The 18,239-nt window shown below is 46.1% G+C and overlaps 1 protein-coding gene across 2 annotated transcripts in view; it reads right to left on the bottom strand.

The window, feature by feature from the left end:
* Positions 1–18,239, bottom strand: part of CHD6 (chromodomain helicase DNA binding protein 6) — a 181,831-nt gene that overhangs the window by 45,642 nt on the left and 117,950 nt on the right. For both annotated transcript variants that reach the window (XM_079785076.1, XM_079785077.1), the window contains 8 exons: positions 13,983–14,147; positions 12,519–12,698; positions 11,447–11,557; positions 9,625–9,827; positions 8,732–8,931; positions 7,866–8,025; positions 2,646–2,735; positions 421–524 (listed from right to left, as the gene is read on the bottom strand). In XM_079785076.1, coding sequence (XP_079641202.1) covers positions 421–524; positions 2,646–2,735; positions 7,866–8,025; positions 8,732–8,931; positions 9,625–9,827; positions 11,447–11,557; positions 12,519–12,698; positions 13,983–14,147 — 1,213 coding nt within the window. The remainder of the gene's footprint in view (positions 1–420; positions 525–2,645; positions 2,736–7,865; positions 8,026–8,731; positions 8,932–9,624; positions 9,828–11,446; positions 11,558–12,518; positions 12,699–13,982; positions 14,148–18,239) is intronic.

Raw genomic sequence — 18,239 nt, 5'->3', positions numbered from 1 at the left:
AAAGATACCCATGCCAACTTCTATTCTCAAATTTTTATACCCAGTAGGGCAAACTAGAAATGTGTAGGATATCTGGAATGACCTTAGAATTCTATACACAAATGAAATGCTAAAACCTTAACATTTTCCCCACCTACCACATGCCAGACACTAGGCCAAATATTGGGACAATGGAGTAAATGAGTATGAGGCAGTCCCAGACCAAGCATACAGACAGGTTAGGTGAGGAAGATACAAGGTCTTTATGGCCAAGTCACTCTCTTGAAGTTCCTCACTGATCCTAACATTCACTGTAATTTCGTGATTCCACATTCCTCTGGTTGAAATTCTGAGAGGGCAGAGGTAAGGCTCTACTTTCTAAGACAGACGTGCAATAGGAATGTGGCGTTTTCAGGAAAGGGGGAACACTGAAATACACACCATGTTTGAATACGCCAATCAGAAGGGACTTGTCGGCCTCAGCATCCCACCAGTCCACTGGAATCTCCACGTAGTCGATGTCGGGCAGAGGCACTTCCAGCTCCCTGTGGAAGAAAGGGCAGACTCAGAGTTCCTTCAACAGACAGAAAACAACGTCAGAGCTACTGGTCAAACCCTGGTATTAAGCCACATGCCTAGTTGCAAGCTTAGACACTAAGGAACAGGATGCAGGAATTGTGGGCCAAGGTTCCTTACAGGGCTTTCCCAGTGAGCGATCTCTGCATGTGTACTTGACTCCCAGGCTCCACCCTAGATTGACTGGCTTACCTTGTGGAAAACTCCTGTCAGTCGGTCTGGAGTGGGGCCTTAGGATCTACATGCACAGTGTAGTTCTGATGTGCACCTTCAGCTGAGAACCACAGCAAAATCCATCTATGTACCATTCTCTGAAGGTAGAACACCTCTCAAATGGTTGAATTTATACATGATCAAATGCTGAGATGAGTGTCCAAACCATGGAGAGATCTCAAGCTCGATTTGAGAACAAGATGATGGGCTTTGGAACATGCAGGGATATGAAGAGAGCCCTTCAGAGGACATGGGCCACAATCGGTGGCAGTGGTCTGCTAATGCTCTGTAGGGTCAAAAATGACCACAAATTGCACTGCTCCTGGCCAAAGTAATAACAATGACTTGTCCTAGGGAGTAGACGTGAGGGGATTAGCAGGCCTGTACCATTAGCCCCTCTCTGAGTTTCTGTCCACGTTCTGAGAGCTCACATGGATCCTCAGCTCACTGTCTTCATTTGTCCTGCCCTGGGAGAGAACTTCTATCTGCACGGCTCCTCTCCCACCTCTCAGCTCCTGGATGGTTCCTCTGCTGCATTTGAAGTTTCTTATTCAATCAGGCTCATTTTACTGTGACACAGGGCTGAGGCCCTTGCCAGGCCCAACTCCCTTGTGAGGATGGTGTCCCCAGCCCCACCTTTCCAGGCAGCTCCCCTTATCTGGCTCCCCTGCAGGGCCCACTGCTCTGCCTGTGTGGTGCCATGCGCTGAACAACTTTTCTGGGATGAACTGTTATGTATTCCTTATGGCAACTTCTCTACAATAAGATATTAAACCTGAATGGGACGAGGGAGATCCAGGATTGAGGAAAGCAGAGAGGAGGAAAAAGCGTGGTGAATGGACTGGCACTCTCCACGTCTGCCTAGCTTCCATCTATCTACATGTCTACGAAAGCAATGACAGGGATGAGGAAGTTCAGATAGATTACCTGTGGCAGGTAACACCTAATACAAATGATTGGTTGAATTCTGCTGCATCTATATGACTCACAAATTGAACCTTTTTACCAAATACTCAACTTCCCTATTCCTCCTAAAAATGACTACAGTAACTACAGAAAGCCTATCAAGTAACCATAGTCACTGTGATGATTGCTCTGGATTGCAAATTGTCCGTGAACAGGGCTGTCAATGTTCTTCATCCTTCTCTTTCTTCAGTGCTGCTATGATTACTAAACATTAGAATTGCCCAATGGAAAGGAAGAGAAAGAAGAAACCATGGCCCCAGGTCATCTCAAGGCAAAGTTCAAATACCAACACTTCTGGTGACTTCTGGAAATCACGGGCATAGCACAGGGCTGGAGCCAACTGCACGTGTGGGGCAGGGGAAAGGGGCTGCCTGGCGATCCCACCTACAAACTGTGACCATCTGACAGCTTCAAGTGGGATTTGGGAGCTGACAGCCTTATTCCCCCAAATCTCGGGAGATTCCCACAGAATTCTACAGCTTTAGAAACTACTTCACAAAATCAAGGTGCAAGAAATCAAACAGGTCAGAGGTGACAGGATTAGCAAATAAAGGAGAAGCACTCAAAGGCCAAGAATGGGATTCCGAGTACAACTTCTGGTGTATACCCATCAGATCAAACATATGAAAGTAATTAACACTCATTCTACAATGATTAAGAGAAATGACAGTTCTGAAAAGATTTTACAACACTGTAAAAAAGAGAAAAAAAACTAACGTACTAGTAAAACTTCACTGAAAGCTGTGTTTCTAAGGAAGTGTTTTCTCCTTGCACTGTCCTTACTCCACCTACCTGCTCTCCCATCTAAGTAACTGATGGGTGAGATGGGAACATGGACACATTGGCCATTTCCAGGAACAGGCATTGATGGCAACTCCCTACCTCAGAGAGGTAGGGTTGACTCATTTTACCTGGCGGGAGTTCCTTCAAATGCTTTATCAGCTGCTTCTCCCAGTATTTCTGCTTTTAGGTAGTAGAGCATCCGAACTCGCAAAAGTACCCTATGAAAGGTGAACACATTAATGCAAACACATTAGAACCCAGGAGCTGCCTATGAACTGCCACCCCCAGTTGACAGAGAAATTCTGGGCATTCCAATGTCATTATATTAGTGCTATGAAGTAACACATGAGAAAGCACTAGAAAAACAAACCACTAGGTACCAATGGCAGACATTATTGTGATCATCCCATTTTACACAAGAAAATGCATTTCATCAGTCATCTGTTAAGTCACCCTGTGAGCCATGTGGGGTGGGGGGACAGCAGAAACAGTTCCTCCTGGTCCCTAAAAGAGTTCTCACTCCTTTCTATGGCCTCAATCATTTCTTTGGCAGAGCTGCCTTCCAAGAGGCTGGTTACCAGTTTATTGAAGAGTAAGTCATGGTGAATGGCACTGCTTTCAAACAGTTCCACTTGTACATCATTAAATGAACCTTTTAAAGTCCCTTTCGTGGCAATACTATCAGAGAGTAACATCTTTCACTGTGATTCTGCAAGGACCACACTCCAGCCCCATGGGGAACACACCAAACATGTTTGAGACAAGGCAATCAAGGAAGTATCTGCTGGGCAACACTGTGTGCCATGCACCATGCTGGGTACTGTGAGGTACATAATGGAAGTAAACAATTTCACCCTGTTCTGGAGGAGCCCACAGCAGTCTAACTGTGAAATGACACCAACCCAAGAAAGAATCAGAGCACAGAGGGTAACAGTGGGGTCAAGGGAGGGAAAGGCTCACTGGTGCAAAAATGGTGAAAGTAAGGGTAGGCACAGAGAAGCCAACCACGCTCCAGAAAATGCTTCATATTCATGGCTAAGCTGCAAAGAGGTATAGAAGAGTACCCGTAACTTGCCAATACCAGCCAAGAGTAAAGGCTAGCTATCTATAATAATAGAAGTGTAACAGGCTAATTACACCGGACAGCCAAACGACTTCCCGATGAAGCTGCGGTGGCGGGGGCCAAGGCAGAGGCAGTTAGGGACAAGAAGGCAGGCAGGCGAGTGGTTAGAGGCGATCAGGCAGGCAAGCAGTTAGGGGCAATGAGGCAGGCGAGCAGTTAGTGGTGATGAGGCAGGCAGGCAGGCGAGTGGTTAGGAGCTAGTGCTCCCGGATTGTGAGAGGGTGCAGGCCGGGCTAAGGGACACCCTCCAGCTCCCTGTGCATGAATTTTGTGCACCAGGACTCTAGTTAAAAATAAAAGCTCATTTATATATTCTGATATAGGAACTTATCTCTACATAAGTTGTTAAAAAACAAAGACAGCATAAACAGTATGTTAGATGTGTGCTATTTTAGGGAAGACAAAGGAGGCTGTACATTCACCTGTGCTAATTCATGTGCAGAGTATCTCTGTCTGGAAGAATTAGGTTAACAGTGGTTGCCTTTGGAGAGGGAAATAGGGGAATTGGAAGTTGGAAGAAAGCTTACTTTTGAAAAATATTGTTTAACACATATATGTATTAACTATTCCAAAGATGTTAATAATGGGTTGAGGCCTCTAAGAAAGCGTAATTTCTTAGATGCAGGCAGAAAGTGCCACTGTAGCTCAAGTTGTAGGTAGCAATATACAAATTGACCTTTTAGATCAGAAAGAACCCTAACTTTTTTGGTACGCCATTACTTACCTCGGCTGTCAATCAACTCAAATAATTTTGAGGGTTTTTTGTTTTGTTTTGTTTTTAAAAAGTTCAAAGAATAAGTACTCTAAGAATTGATAACCATCACTGATCCTTCCATCTTGCTGGCAGCAGCTGACAACCTCCTTAGTAAGAACCAGAAAAAGGGTGTCTGAGGTACAGAATTCCTGCCTGCTTAGATCTAGCTCAGTGAGAGCAAGGCTTTCGTGAAGATGCAGGACACAGAGAACTAGTCCTACTTCTCTAAAGAGAAGCCAAGGTGTTAATATGTGGCAGTACCTATCGCATGAGAGAAAAGAATTTAAAGCCAACAGTGTTCACTTGGTCTCCATATGAGAAGCAAATCAATTCAGTGAACAGATGGACAACTCCTCTTAGAGAGCCACCTCCTCCCAGAGTGAGATGATATTCCCAGTTGGTATCTGAACTCAAACAAAACCCATTAATATTTCAGTGGCAAGTATTGTTTTCTTTCAATTCTCTTGCTTTATTTTTTAAAATTTTTTACTTATTGATTTGAGAGAGAAATAAAGACACAGAGAGAAACATCAATTTGTTGTTCCACTTATTTATGCAATCATTGCTTGATTCTTATATGTGCCCTGACTGGAGATTGAACCCTAAACCTTGCCCTATCAGGATGATGCTCTAACCAACAGAACTACCCAGCCAGGGCCGCATCTCTTTCTTAAAAAAACAAACAAAAAAAAAACCCAAAACATTTTGCTGATATGAAATATACTTCCCAAAAGTCCACTTTGCATAAGCTTAAAGCTTGGTGGGATTTTGACAAAGTGATCACACATGTGCATGTAGTATCCAGATCAGGAAGCACAACATTTATTTTCCCAACAGGCATCCCGGTATCCCCTTCCAGTCACTACCCCCACCCCGAATGACTAACCACTGTCCTGACTTCTTACAGCTTAGATTTGAAGCAGCTGATTTTTAACTTTTCAAAGTTCTTTAGATGACAATTTCATGTCCCTAAATTCTATACCACTAATAACAAACAATGCTTTGAGTACTTAGTATTTACTGTGTGCCAGCATGTATTAGCTCATTTAATCCTCATAACAGTGCTAACAGGTAGGCACTACTGTTAATCTCATTTTTTAGGTGAAAAAAAGGCACACAGAGGTTAAAGAATTCACCTGCTGGTCAGCCATGGGGCCAGAATTTAAATCCAGGCAGTCCTGACCCCAGAGCTTGTCTTAACCCTTATATATTGGGTGGCAGTAAATTTGCTAATTAAGAGAGCCCACAATCTAGAGCTCATAGTCATTTATGCTGAAGAAATTCAAGTTTCAAGGCAGCGGAGTTTAGATTTAATATACAGAAGGACAATTAATTAGAGTCATCTGGTAATTAAATGAGCCTTGCTGAGAAATGGCAAACTCCCATAAGTCCGAAGGCTCAGCAGAGGCTGGAAGATGCCCTGTCGGGATACTGCGATCATCTCTTTAGGTGTAGAGGGAAGTTCTGTGTCAACCTCTCCAGCTCAGCCTGTTTTCAGTGCTCCAGACCACATCTGTAGCTGTGGATGGAATAGCCAAATGTTGCTGCTCTAACTTAACAAGGCAAAACTTGAGCCCTTCATCTCTTAGTGAATATAATGATTCTCATTCCGTCATTGCTCATTCCGTCAAGGCTTATCGTCGTGGAGTTAGCTCCTTTTTGTACTCCTCATCACACACTATGGATTCTTCTTTAGTCATGTGTCTCCTATTTAATTTTTCTTCCCCATTCTACTTAGCATCCTAATCTAAGTCCGTATGATCAATACTTAAACTATGACAGAACCCTTCCAGTTGGTCATTCAGTTCTAGCTTTAACTTCTGTATCTTGCAAATTATTGCCAGATTAATTTTTCTCACCAAATACCTTATTTTTATCATGTCTAACTTGTTCAAGAAGCAATGGTTGCTTAATATCTACACTAATAAGAGAGAAACGTGCAAATTGACCATCACTCCACGATGCCCACCAGCCAATCAGGAGTGAATATGCAAATCAACCTGACAAAGATGCTGGCGGCCCCGCCCCCCAGCCTCTCTGGGCCTCTGGGCAGCACATATGCAGGCGCGGAGCAGCCAGGTGGGCTGGGGCACCTGCTATGAGGGAGAGGGTGGGGGGTGGAGGGAGTTACAGAAGTGGTGCTCTGGCTGGAGCAAAGACTGAAGGCTCTGGCTGGAGCGAAGACTGAAGATGGCGGCCAGAGTGAAGGCCTGGGTCCCGTGTGCCGGAGGAAAACCGGTGCCGGCAGCCAGGGGAAGGAAGGCCTATTGCATGAATCTTTGTGCAACGGGCCTCTAGTTTATTTATAATAGACTACTTAGTTAGCCTGCTGCATAAGCGCTGCCATCAACAGGTCCTCTTGCTTAGCCAGCCTCCTCTTTCTGTGTCCCACACAGTGACTCTCATTCAGTCACAGCGACCACGATAGTGGGTCCTGCACCAATCAGCCTCCATTATCCACAGCATGTGACCTTTAAGTATGAGACTGAGATCTACTGTCCCTAAAGAGCTTGTACTTTTGTGTACAGTAGTTTTTGTTACAGTATTGGGCATGAGACATATCTTCAAATATTTGGAAGAATGAAGGGAAAGGACTAGACTTTATCTGTTAAAGGAAAAACAAAACAAAAAACAACCAACCCCCAAACAACTATAAAACCATTAGGTTGATGTTATAGGGAAGAAGGGAAAACCTAGCAAAACCTCTTAATTCATAAGGTACTAAACTCTTTATAATCAGAGATGTGTAAGCAGAAGTCCTCTCACTACCTACCAGGAATGCCAGGGATATAATTCTTGCATGACCTAGGAAGCTGGATTAGATGGGTTTCAAGGGTCCTTTTAATTCTAATAGATACACTATATAGCGATGCAATTTCCATGTGCAAGCATATCAATGTTTCAGTGGCTGAGTGCTTTAACTCCTCAAAACTAAACTTCATACAAACAGTTTCATTATCTATCATTTTTTCCTCTGTCTCTCCCTACCCCATCCAGCTGTCAGCCCAGGGACATAAGAATACTATCTCGGATGCATGTCTATCAAATACCTGGAGGCCACGAATGACAATAGCAACTGAGAAGAGGAAGCAACTTGGCATGAGGGACTGAGAGTGATGGCTACTAGGTTGGTCTTCTGCTCAAGTTAATGTGATCTCCGTGAAGAAGGAGGCAAATAAAAAGACAGTGAAATCACCAGGGTCTTAATTGGATTTTGAGTCAGGCCAAAAAAATCCTCTGGGGTAAAAACTGCACTAGCAGAGAGGTTAGGTTTTGTGGAAAAGATATACTGGTAAAGGGATCAGAGAGGCTTTAAAGCTAGTGAATCATGACCCAGCTTAGACCCCATATCTTGCTTTTCCAAACCTTGCATGGCAGTACAGGAACACCACGTGCTCCTGCAGGGGTCCGAAGAACTTGGACAGTGAGTAGAGCTACTAGTAGGGGAGGGAAAGGGGGAGGCACACCCACTTGTTGCAGTGTTGTTTGAGATGTTTCTTGTAGCCATCATCATGCAAGACCACCTCGGGGTTGCAGGTGGCCAGCCAGTCTGCATTCTTTAACTCTGGGAGCAGAAGCTGATTCTTCGTCTTCTTCCCCTTCCTCCCTCTGGGGACTGGAGCAGACAACCCTGAAACAGAAAGGCTGGTCGATGAGACAAGGCAGCATAAACATGGGCATGAGAACAGAACTGGGCTGGGATTGCAAAAAGGCAGCCAGGCTGTGTGTGGTGGTTCTGGACAACAGACCCCACTCCTCCATCTACCAAATAGTGATTGATGGTGGTGAAGAGATGTGCCTGGTCCCAAACTTAGTAAACCTCAGGACTGTTCAGTCAGGAAGTAATAATTTATCAAGTATCCCAAGAGGATCAAGAAAGGTATACCATAACCTGTGCACTCTGGGAACTTACAACACAGTCAGGGAAAAGGAAGTTGATCTGAAACCTGAAGGTGAGCTATGGCCAAGCACAGGAAGGAGAAGCACAGCACAAGGAAAGGCGCAGACAGAGGTGGAGTGGAGATAGCACTGTGAAACGCAAAGACAAACCATGGAGCACATGGTGTGAGTCTCATCAGAAGAGGAACCCCTGTGATGCTCAAGTAAACGTGCAGGACTGGCACCTGGCAAACTTTGGAGGGCCCAATAGTACTTAAACAAAACATCACGTAGCTCGGGATAACGCTGAGGGGGAACTGAAAGAATCATCATCCTTTCCCACAGGTAACATTCTGAAACAGACCTGAGAAAGAGAAGTCCCCAAAGCACAGCAACATGGACCAACATGGGAAGAGGGCTGGAAGTGTAGGAGAGTTGTGCTTCTCAGGCCACCTCACCTGAGTGGTTCTGGAGGGTCTGGGCCTGCCCATCTTTGGTAGGTGTGATAAGCTCCCAAATGAAGCTCTTGATCTTCTCGTCCCCTTTGTAATGCTTGACACAGTACACCAGCAGGGCACGGCAAATCATCTCCATGTCCTTTTCGTTCAGATGCCACTTGAATCGCCCATGAGTCAGGATGTCCTTCCACCGGCCCCAGCTGAGTGGAAATATAGAAGGCTGTTGGGGGGAGCGAGGGCCATGCATGCCCTCAACACTGCAGGACAAAGAGGGGCCAAGAGAGCTTCTCATCCTCTGTTGGGTCTATTAACTGGTCCAAGAGCCTTGTCCTGCAAGGCCTTGGAGGCCTGTATGTTGTAACATACCAAATGTCACTAAGGTGACCTGGACACTGGCCACTGAGTGCTTTATATGGTCACTAGATTAAGAAGAGAGGGACAAAAATATTTGGATCGCAAAATAAAAATTTGGAATTAAAGGAGTTCAGCTGCAGTATTTAAAAGCAATGGTGAGCTCCCAGAAGGTAAACCTTCTATTTCGATCAAAGCCAGAGCCCTGCACAAATCATGCCTTAACGGGAACATCTGTTGCACTGACTCCTTATATATCCTTGGTGGGGGGAAAGGCAGGAAATCAGTACCAGGCAGCAAATTAGTAGCAAAGATTCGCTGCGACAAGCATATGAGAAATGGCACATCTACAATAGGGCAGCAGAGTGTACAGTGACTGGGGTGGGGGTAGTGGGGGGGGGTGGTCATGGGCAGAAAGCACAGTTCTCTCTTGCTCTAACCGAGCCTGCATCAGCCCATAACTCCAGAGGTGACTGGAGAGACACACTGAACAAATCTCAGGGACCGAACACCAACAACAAATAGGCAAAGCCAATACCCACCCAAAGATGAGCAGGTTCTTCTCTACCCGGAAGCATTCGGCTCGGAGGTAGCGCCTGGTTTTATCATTGAGGCGCCTTGACCTCGTGGGCCTTTCATCAGAGTCACTGTCCAACTCTGAAAACTCCATGAGCTCATCCTCCTCAAAGGAGTTGTAGTGTTTGGTCTGCTTTCTCACGCGAGGCCGGTCGAGCACTAAGCTTTCCTAGAAACAGAGAGGACTACTGGGGAGAAAGCCCTGCTTCTGTCTTCCCATCACAATGCACAAGCACATCCTGTTGACATTCCTCAAGACACATTTGGGAAAGAACCATACCCTGGTCTCAGCACACCAGCTCTGTCCACGACAAGCAGTGGGGATTCTCTGGGACTGGCTGAAGTTGACGTGTCATCTGTCACCATCTGCTGTCTCTGCAGTCATTCTAACAGTATGGGCAGGCAAGGCCCCCCAGTGCCCAGAGTGACAGTCTGCTCTTGCCAAGAAAGACGGAGTGGTGCACCCCAGCCGTTCTGCCCAGCATGCAGAGGCAGGCTGTGTTCTGGAGACAGGACCAGTTGGAGAATTCCATCTGCTCAGCAACTTTCTCAAGACAAACACATATTCCAGCTGTTCCATTTTCTGCCTTCCACTGGCACTAAATACTAACGTTTTGTCTTTCACATTATTTCTAGCCCAGGAACCTCTCGTTTTGGTGGCTCTCCTGGCCACAACCATCGCCTCCTCTCTTATCTCCATCATCTCATGCGTCTCACTCCTTCCCCTTACATCTCTTTCCAAAGGTAGGCTAAGGTCCTGAATACTCCCCTATGTAGTCCAGGTAAATTTCTAGTGTCATCCCTGCTTCAGTCACCTTACTTTCCACCTGCTCCAACTGCTTCTTACTATCCATAGGGCAAAAACCCTCCCCCCCACCCCCCTTTGCCAACTTCTCTTGCACAGAGTTAACTTCTTGACTGTGAAACTGTAAAACACAGGTTACTAAAGGACTGCACAATCTTCCTATTTGGAGAAAGTTGAATTAAACACCCTCTGGTGATCCTACAGAAGAAGAGTTAAGGCTGGGTGCTGGCTATTGAATAAGCTGGATATCTGCAGGAACTGTCTCCGGGGCTTGTGGGTTCACAAGAGTTCAATACTCACCTAAGAAGACAGGTAAAAAGGGATGTGTGCTCATTCTGCAGTGAGGTGATAGGATCTGAGACAGAGGGAGGGGGAACTAACGCTTAAGGCGTGGGGCGCCTCACAAGGTCCTAGGCAGTTATAGTCATGAGTGCTATCACCACCTCCTTTTCCACTTGTTTCAGTGAGGTCAAGTACCTTGCCCAAAGGCTCGCATCCAGTCAGGGGCAGAGGCAGTGTTCAAACTCTGGCTTTATTTTAAGACCATTCTCTCTCTTATGTATAGAAATAGAAAAATTCAAGATACTGAAAGAAAGGAAGTGAAGCCAACAAACTTTACTTATTGTGCTTTTCCCCTCTTCTCAGTATTCCTGTTTCTTTCATAGGAATGGTGAAAAAGAGGTAAAATGGTCACATACCAAGATTGGGATGTTGGCTTGGGCCAGAGGACTAAACTTGACCTGTTGGGCCAGTTCCAGTTCTAATTGCCTTGATTTCTCAGGTGCTCAGTATGTCCCATAGGTCATTTTAAATTCTAACAGTTAATGTTAATGAAGCTAAGCATGTTTTAAGTATATTACATCTACCATCTCATTTAAGAATTACGGCTCAGGAGTAAATAATGACTTGAGCTGTGTGGGAATTTATGGTCCTATAAGACACAGTGAAATGTTCAATGGAATAAAATATTCTTAATGCTGTACCTTTTCGTTCTTTGCTTCAGTGTCCAGTTCAGCTATTTTAGCCCATTTCTGCCAAAAATTCGGATCATCTAAGGAAATATCTGTTCTGTTTCCTGAAGCCACAAAGCTAGCCTGTGAAGAAGATAAGCATCAGTAAGCTGTGCTTGAACACAGTACACATTAATAAACACCTGTGTTCTTTAAAATGTATCAGAAACTCAAACAGAGCCTCAAAGCTATTCTTCTTCTTCTCTTTTAAAAGACTGGTTCAGGAAATTACAATTTCAACCTACAGATCATTTTTTGAAACTTAAACTTGGAAGCAGGAAGACAGCCCTGGAAAACAATGGCAATGTATTACTTGACATCTAGTTCCCTGGGAAAGAATTAATTCTTAAAACTTCCCTAGATAAAACTTTTCTTTCAGTCCACCAGTTACCAAACGCCTGCTACAGAAAAGGCACTGAGGTGGGCAGTATGAGGTGGACAGAGATAAGTGATGGCTATAAAACACAAAATATCCTACTGAAAATGTCCCATGTCAAACAGGAGTTTAATTAGACAGGTCACAAAGCTCATGGAGCCTGTGGTCAGGGAAACCTGAGAGTGATCTGATAAGTGGTCTAATTAGCTGAATTCTAAATCCAGTAACTTGCAGGGCAGCACCTAGCTGGGATTATTGACTAAAATGTATTTTCTCATGAAATGAAGAAGATGCTTGCTTGAGGTTGAGGAATGGGGTGTTCACTAGAAACTGACCAAGGAGTGCTCTGCAAGGAATCAAAGTGACCACAAGGGCTTCAGAGCAGGCTTTGTGAACAGTGAATAGTGTGACTTGTGAGCTAAGGTGTCTATCCTGCTCACTGAAAACCAGCTCCCAGAGGTTAGGAGTGGCGTTCTTTCTGTAGCTTCTAGCTCATTACTGACACATCCTCTAAGAACCTGTTTCTTCAGTGTCACACAGAATAAATGTGTAGCCAGAAAATTTCAATAGTGTACTTAGGGAAATAGAAGTCTGACTAATGAGAGTCAAAGCCTGAACAACTTTCTTCTCGCTCCCCCCAATGGACTCTGGAGAGAAGGTCCTATATACCTTGGCAAAAGTGGACCCCTGCCCTTCAGACTGGATGGTGATGGTGTGGGTTCTCCTCTGCAGAATCTGGTCTATGTCTTCTTCACAGAATTTGGAGCCTTCGTCTTCTTCATCCATTAAAGCTCCATAAGCACCTTTCCGGAGCAAGTCCTCTACCTCCATTTTCGAAAGCTGCTGTACCTGGACAGGTCACCAAAGGCTACTCACAAAGTAGAAAATGCACAGGAGAAAAACAGCCTCAAATCTGGCCCTTGTGACTCAGTACACAGTACCTCCACTAACTGCACATATCAGAAGAATAAAGACATGAACAACAAGCTTTAGAAAATGAAAGCCCAGATAAAGGCACTCAAGAGAACTATGGGGAGGGCAGGCAGACGATCCTCTATAGGGAGCTCCAGAATAAAACCCAGCCCATGACCCAATGACCCTAACGTTCTTCAGGACGTTGGTTATTACCAAATGTCACAAGCCATTAAAACTATGCACCATTAAAGAGGATATATTTAATGTTTATTTTATATTTCAGTTTGAGTCTGTATCTTTAAAAACCTCCAGATGTACCCAATGAGCTAAAGAATGATTTCTTCATTATTAAATAAATACATTAGTATTGGAAATGATGTCATTTCTTAACTAAAGAGAGGATCCTGTGCCAAGTGTGATCTTCTCAATTGCTTGTTGAAAACAGGAAATGGGGAGTTCAAAACACCCCTTCCTGGTTTTAATTAAGAATCTGGTTCTCTTTATATCAATCACAAGAGGGAATTCCATAACTCGCAGCACTGGTAACTTGAAGTATTATACTTAGCAACACATGCATAGCTACGAGGATATAGAACATCTGGACTAAAGAGAATTCATTTAGAAGGTTTAATTCCCAACCTTTGATGCCCTGAGCCCAGAGATTAAGGAGATATTCTACTTTGTTTGTCTATACTTTAATACAATTTAAGAATCTTAGCTGCAATTTTTATCCCCTTTAGAGGGGAAAAAAGATTTTATTACTTTAAGCTGCTAATCTATTCATTCATTTATTCACTGACCATCATGCATTGAACATCTTTAATATGCCAAGGACTGTTAGGGGCATTGAGGGATACAGATAAAATAGGTTCCATTGTCTGGAGTATGAGATAAAAGCATGGTGACAATAGATAATTTAGAATTAAGTGTAAAGATCTACTCACTTCTAACAGGCACTGTTAAAAAACTCTGTTTACTGAAATGTTACTGCATGTTGGACAGTCCTACTACATAACTGTTCCTACAGATTTCCTTTATCCATCTATCAGATGCAGAGACCTGACCCGAATTACCCTCTAGGGTAGGGTATTACCCAACAAACTTGTTTGGCCTGACTCAGTTTGGTGAGTCAATCTTAAAACAGCTGCAGGAAGAATCCAGAGGCCCCAGCTGTGTGACAAATGCTCAAGGCTCCAGCACAGGTACCGTCATACTCACTCCATTGGTGCTGCCCTTTCGGTTGATATCCTGAAGAACAGCCTTGTCTAGACCCAGCTTCAGGCTGGCCTTATCAAACATTTCTCGCTCATAGGAGTTCCGAGTAATGAGGCGATACACCTTCACAGCTTTACTCTGGCCTATCCGGTGACATCGGGCCTGAGCCTGGAAGGAAGGAGGGCCATACACATCATGTCACCAGATATAATGGCAGTGGCCCAAGGAATAGGGAAATGCTTAAGTTCCATGTGGTATGAGTGGTCAGGTCTTGAAGTTATGAGTCATGGGACAGAATTCACCAAAATGCCAGCTGCCCTTTCAAGGTCACTTATTTCGTCACCCGCTATTTATTGAGTGACCAGTGTGTGCTAGGGTAAAGTGATGAGAAGAACATGGCGTACTCCCCCCCACTAGCCTATGATCTTAGTGGAGGCATTCATTCCCGGGATCCGGTCCTGCTCTTTTGGGAAATGCCTCAGAGCTGGCAGCACCACTTTTTAATTTTACTACAGCAAATTCCACACACACAAAAGTAAAGTATAATAATTTCGTATAGACAATCCTGTTTCATCTATTATGCCTCTACCCGCCAAGATCATTAGGAAGCAAATCCTAGGCACCATATTGTTTCATCCTTACACATTTCAATATGTATTTCTAAAGATAAGAACTCTTGTAAAACATATTATCATCGCCATACTTCAAAAAATTAATACTCCGTTTCTTCCAATTTCCCTGCTTATCTCATACATACTTGTTAAAGCTCGCTTGTTTGGATCAGGATCCAAGGAAAGACATTACACTGTAACTGGTTGATATGTCTCAAGTCTCTTAATCTATAGATACTCCTTGCCTTTGATCTCTCTTTTTTCATATGTAATTTATTATTTTTTTTTTAAGAAACCAGATATCTGTCTTATAGTTTAAGACAGTCTACATTTTGCCGTCTTCATTCTGGTTGTGTCTGAGAATAAGTGCCCCTGCTCCTTGTATCTCCCCTAAAGTGGAAGTTATATCTTGAGACTTAAGCAGGCTAAGATTTCATTTTTGGCAAGTGTATTTCATAGGTAGTGCTGAATTTCCATCAAGAGGCACATGATGTCTGGTTATCCTTATTTTGAATTGATGATCACTGTCCAGAACAATTGTTTCATTAAGGATTATAATTTCCCTTGTCAAATTTTTGGTTACCCTGATGATACAGTTCATATAGGAGAGACAAGCTAAATGTTTAATTCTTTCTCTTTATTTAATCAATTCTCAAAATAACATCCACCAAAGCGACTGAGGAAGATTTTTAATATTTTGTTTAAGAAACAAAATGAGGTTACATTTAAATACATGTCCTATGTTTTATTGCACTGCTGTTATTATTTCTATTGCTGTTCAAAAATGTCCTGTGAGAACATTTTCAAGTTGGCTCCTGAGTTTTTCTGACATGATCCAGTCAAATATGGAAAGGAGGGAGACTAGAATATACTCTGGTATTAAAATGCAGTAGGAGGTATCAGGATGAGCTCATGGTTAATGTGTGTGTGTGTGTGTGTGTGTGTGTGTGTACACATGCGCATTTGTGCGCATGCATACATACATACACATACAGATAAAGAAAAATATATGCGTATGTCTGTATTTATGTTTGTATGTTATATCAAAGACCAGTAGTCTCTGATAGCTCCCATGCTTTCTGGTATGACAATATGTTTCATGCTCCTACTGCATATTTCCTGCCCAGAAGTGGAGTCAGCCATTTGTTTCAAGGCATCCTAGTTTCTTTGATAGGAAATGGTAGCTAGAGACAACAGTCTGGATGCCCTAGAGGTGCTCTCTGCTACTGGTTGGTCATTGTTTCTAGCCTATTAAATGGGAAAAAATAGAAGTGTTTGTGTGTGTATAGTATATACAGCCATTGCACATATAAGACAAAACACATCATGAGATCATAACAATATTTTAAATTCATTAACCATGTATCTGTATCTCTTCAACCATGTTTAAAACTCAGTTCTTAACCACAACAATGTCATGACTCATTTGATTTATCCCACAATATATACTATTTAATGAAAGAGTAATATGGTAATTGACCATCACTCCACGATGCCCGCAGCCAATCAGGAGGGAATATGCAAATTAGTGGGCCAAAGATGGCGGCGGCCACGGAGCCAGCCAGAGCAGGCGGGAGGCTTGGGTGGCTCCCGGCGATGGAGGAAGCCAAGCTTCCCGCCCGCCTGGGCCGCCTGCCGAAGGAGGGGCCTGTGGGCGGCGGCCATGTAGCAGGCCAGAGCGAGCAGGAGGCTTGGGTTGCGCCCGGCAATGAAGCTTGGCTTCCTCCATCGCTGGGGGCAACCCAAGCTTCCCGCCCACCCTGGCCGGCTGCTGAAGGAGGGGCCTGTGGATGGCGGCCATGGAGCTGGCCTGAGCGCGCAGGAGGCTTGGGTCACCCGGGCCAGCTTCCAAGGGAGGGGCCTACAAAAGGCCCTCAGCCCCTCACCCAGGCTGGCCATGCCACCATCGGGGTGAGGGTCCCCGCTGGGGGGCATGGCCAGCCTGAAAATGGCCCTCAGCCCCTTACCCAGGCTGGCCACACCCCCATGGGGTGAGGGTCCCCGCTGGGGGGGGGGTGGCCAGCCTGCAAACAGCCATCAGCCCCTCTTCCAGGCTGGCCAGGCACCCCCAGCAGGGACCCTCACCCCCTGGGGGCATGGCTGGCCTGCAAACTGCCCCAGCCCCTCACCAAGTCTGGCACTGTCCCCAGTGGGGACCCCCACCCTGATGGAGGCGTGGCCAGCCTGCAAACCACCACAGGCTCCTTGCCCAGGCCGCCCCGCCCCCCAAGGGAACCCCCACCCTGATCTGGGACACCCTTCAGGGCAAACCAGCCAGCCCCCACCCGTGCACCAGGCCACTATCTATACTAATAAAAGGGTAATATGCTAATTAGACTGGGAGACCTTCCAGGAGACATTCTGGACGTTCTTCTGGACAAAGCAATGGTGGCGGGGCCAAGGTAGAGACAGTTAGGGGCCAAGAGGGGAGGGCAGTTGTGGGTGATCAGGCCGGTGGGGGGGGGGGCTGTTGGGGGTGATCAGGTCGGCAGGAGAGGCAGTTGGGGGTGAGCAGGCTGGCAAGGAGGGGCCAGTTGGGGGTGAGCAGGCCATCAGTGGGGGTCAGTTGGGGGCCATCAGGCCGGTGGGGGGGGCAGTTGGGGGCAAGCAGGCCAGAGGGCAGGGCAGGTGGGGGCAAGCAGGCCAGTGGCGGGGGCAGTTGGGGGCGAGCAGGCTGGCAGACAGAGTGGTTAAGGGCAATCAGGCAGGTGAGCAGTTAGGAGCCAGCAGTCCCGGATTGCGAGAGGGATGTCCGACTGCCGGCAGTCGGACATCCCCCAAGGGGTCCCAGATTGGAGAGGGTGCAGGCCAGGCTGAGGGACACCCCCCCCTGCCGTGCACGAATTTCGTGCACCAGGCCACTAGTCCTATCTAATAAAAGAGTAATATGCAAATTGACCATCACTCCAACATACAAGATGGCTGCCCCTATGTGGTCAAAGATGGCTGCCCCCATGTGGACACAAGATGGCCACCACAAGATGGCCAGCAGGGGAGGGCAGTTGGAAGGGACCCAGGCCTGCAGGGGAGAGCAGTTGGGGGGGACCAGGCCTGCAGGGGAGTGCAGTTGGGGGCAATCAAGCCTGCAGGGAAGGGCAGTTAGGGGTGACCAGGCCGGCAGAGGAGGGAAGTTGGGGGCGACCGGGCCTGCAGGGAAGGGCAGTTGGGGGGGTACCCAGGCCTGCAGGGGAGAGCAGTTGGGGGGGACTAGGCCTGCAGGGGAGAGCAGTTGGGGGGGACTAGGCCTGCAGGGGAGGGCAGTTGGGGGCGATCAAGCCTGCAGGGGAGGGCAAGTAGGGGTGACCAGGCCTGCAGGGGAGGGCAGTTAGGGGCAAACAGGCTGGCAGGGGAGCAGTTAGGCATCAATCAGGCTGGCAGGGGAGTGGTTAGGGGGTGATCAGGCTGGCAGGCAGAAGCAGTTAGGGGCAATCAGGAAGGCAGGCAGACAAGCAGTTGGGAGCCAGCAATCCTGGATTGTGAGAGGGATGTCCGACTGCCCGTTTAGGCACAATCCGGATCGGGCCTAAACGGGCAGTCGGACATCCCTCGAGGAGTCCCAGATTGGAGAGGGTGCAGGCTGGGCTGAGGGACACCTGCCCCCACCCGTGCATGAATTTTGTGCACCGGGCCTCTAGTATATATATAATAG

Source organism: Cnephaeus nilssonii (genome assembly GCF_951640355.1).
Source record: "Cnephaeus nilssonii genome assembly, chromosome: 11".
NCBI lineage: Eukaryota > Metazoa > Chordata > Mammalia > Chiroptera > Vespertilionidae > Cnephaeus > Cnephaeus nilssonii.
Note: the sequence above shows the minus strand (reverse complement) of the source record. Positions and strands in the feature narration are given on the sequence as shown.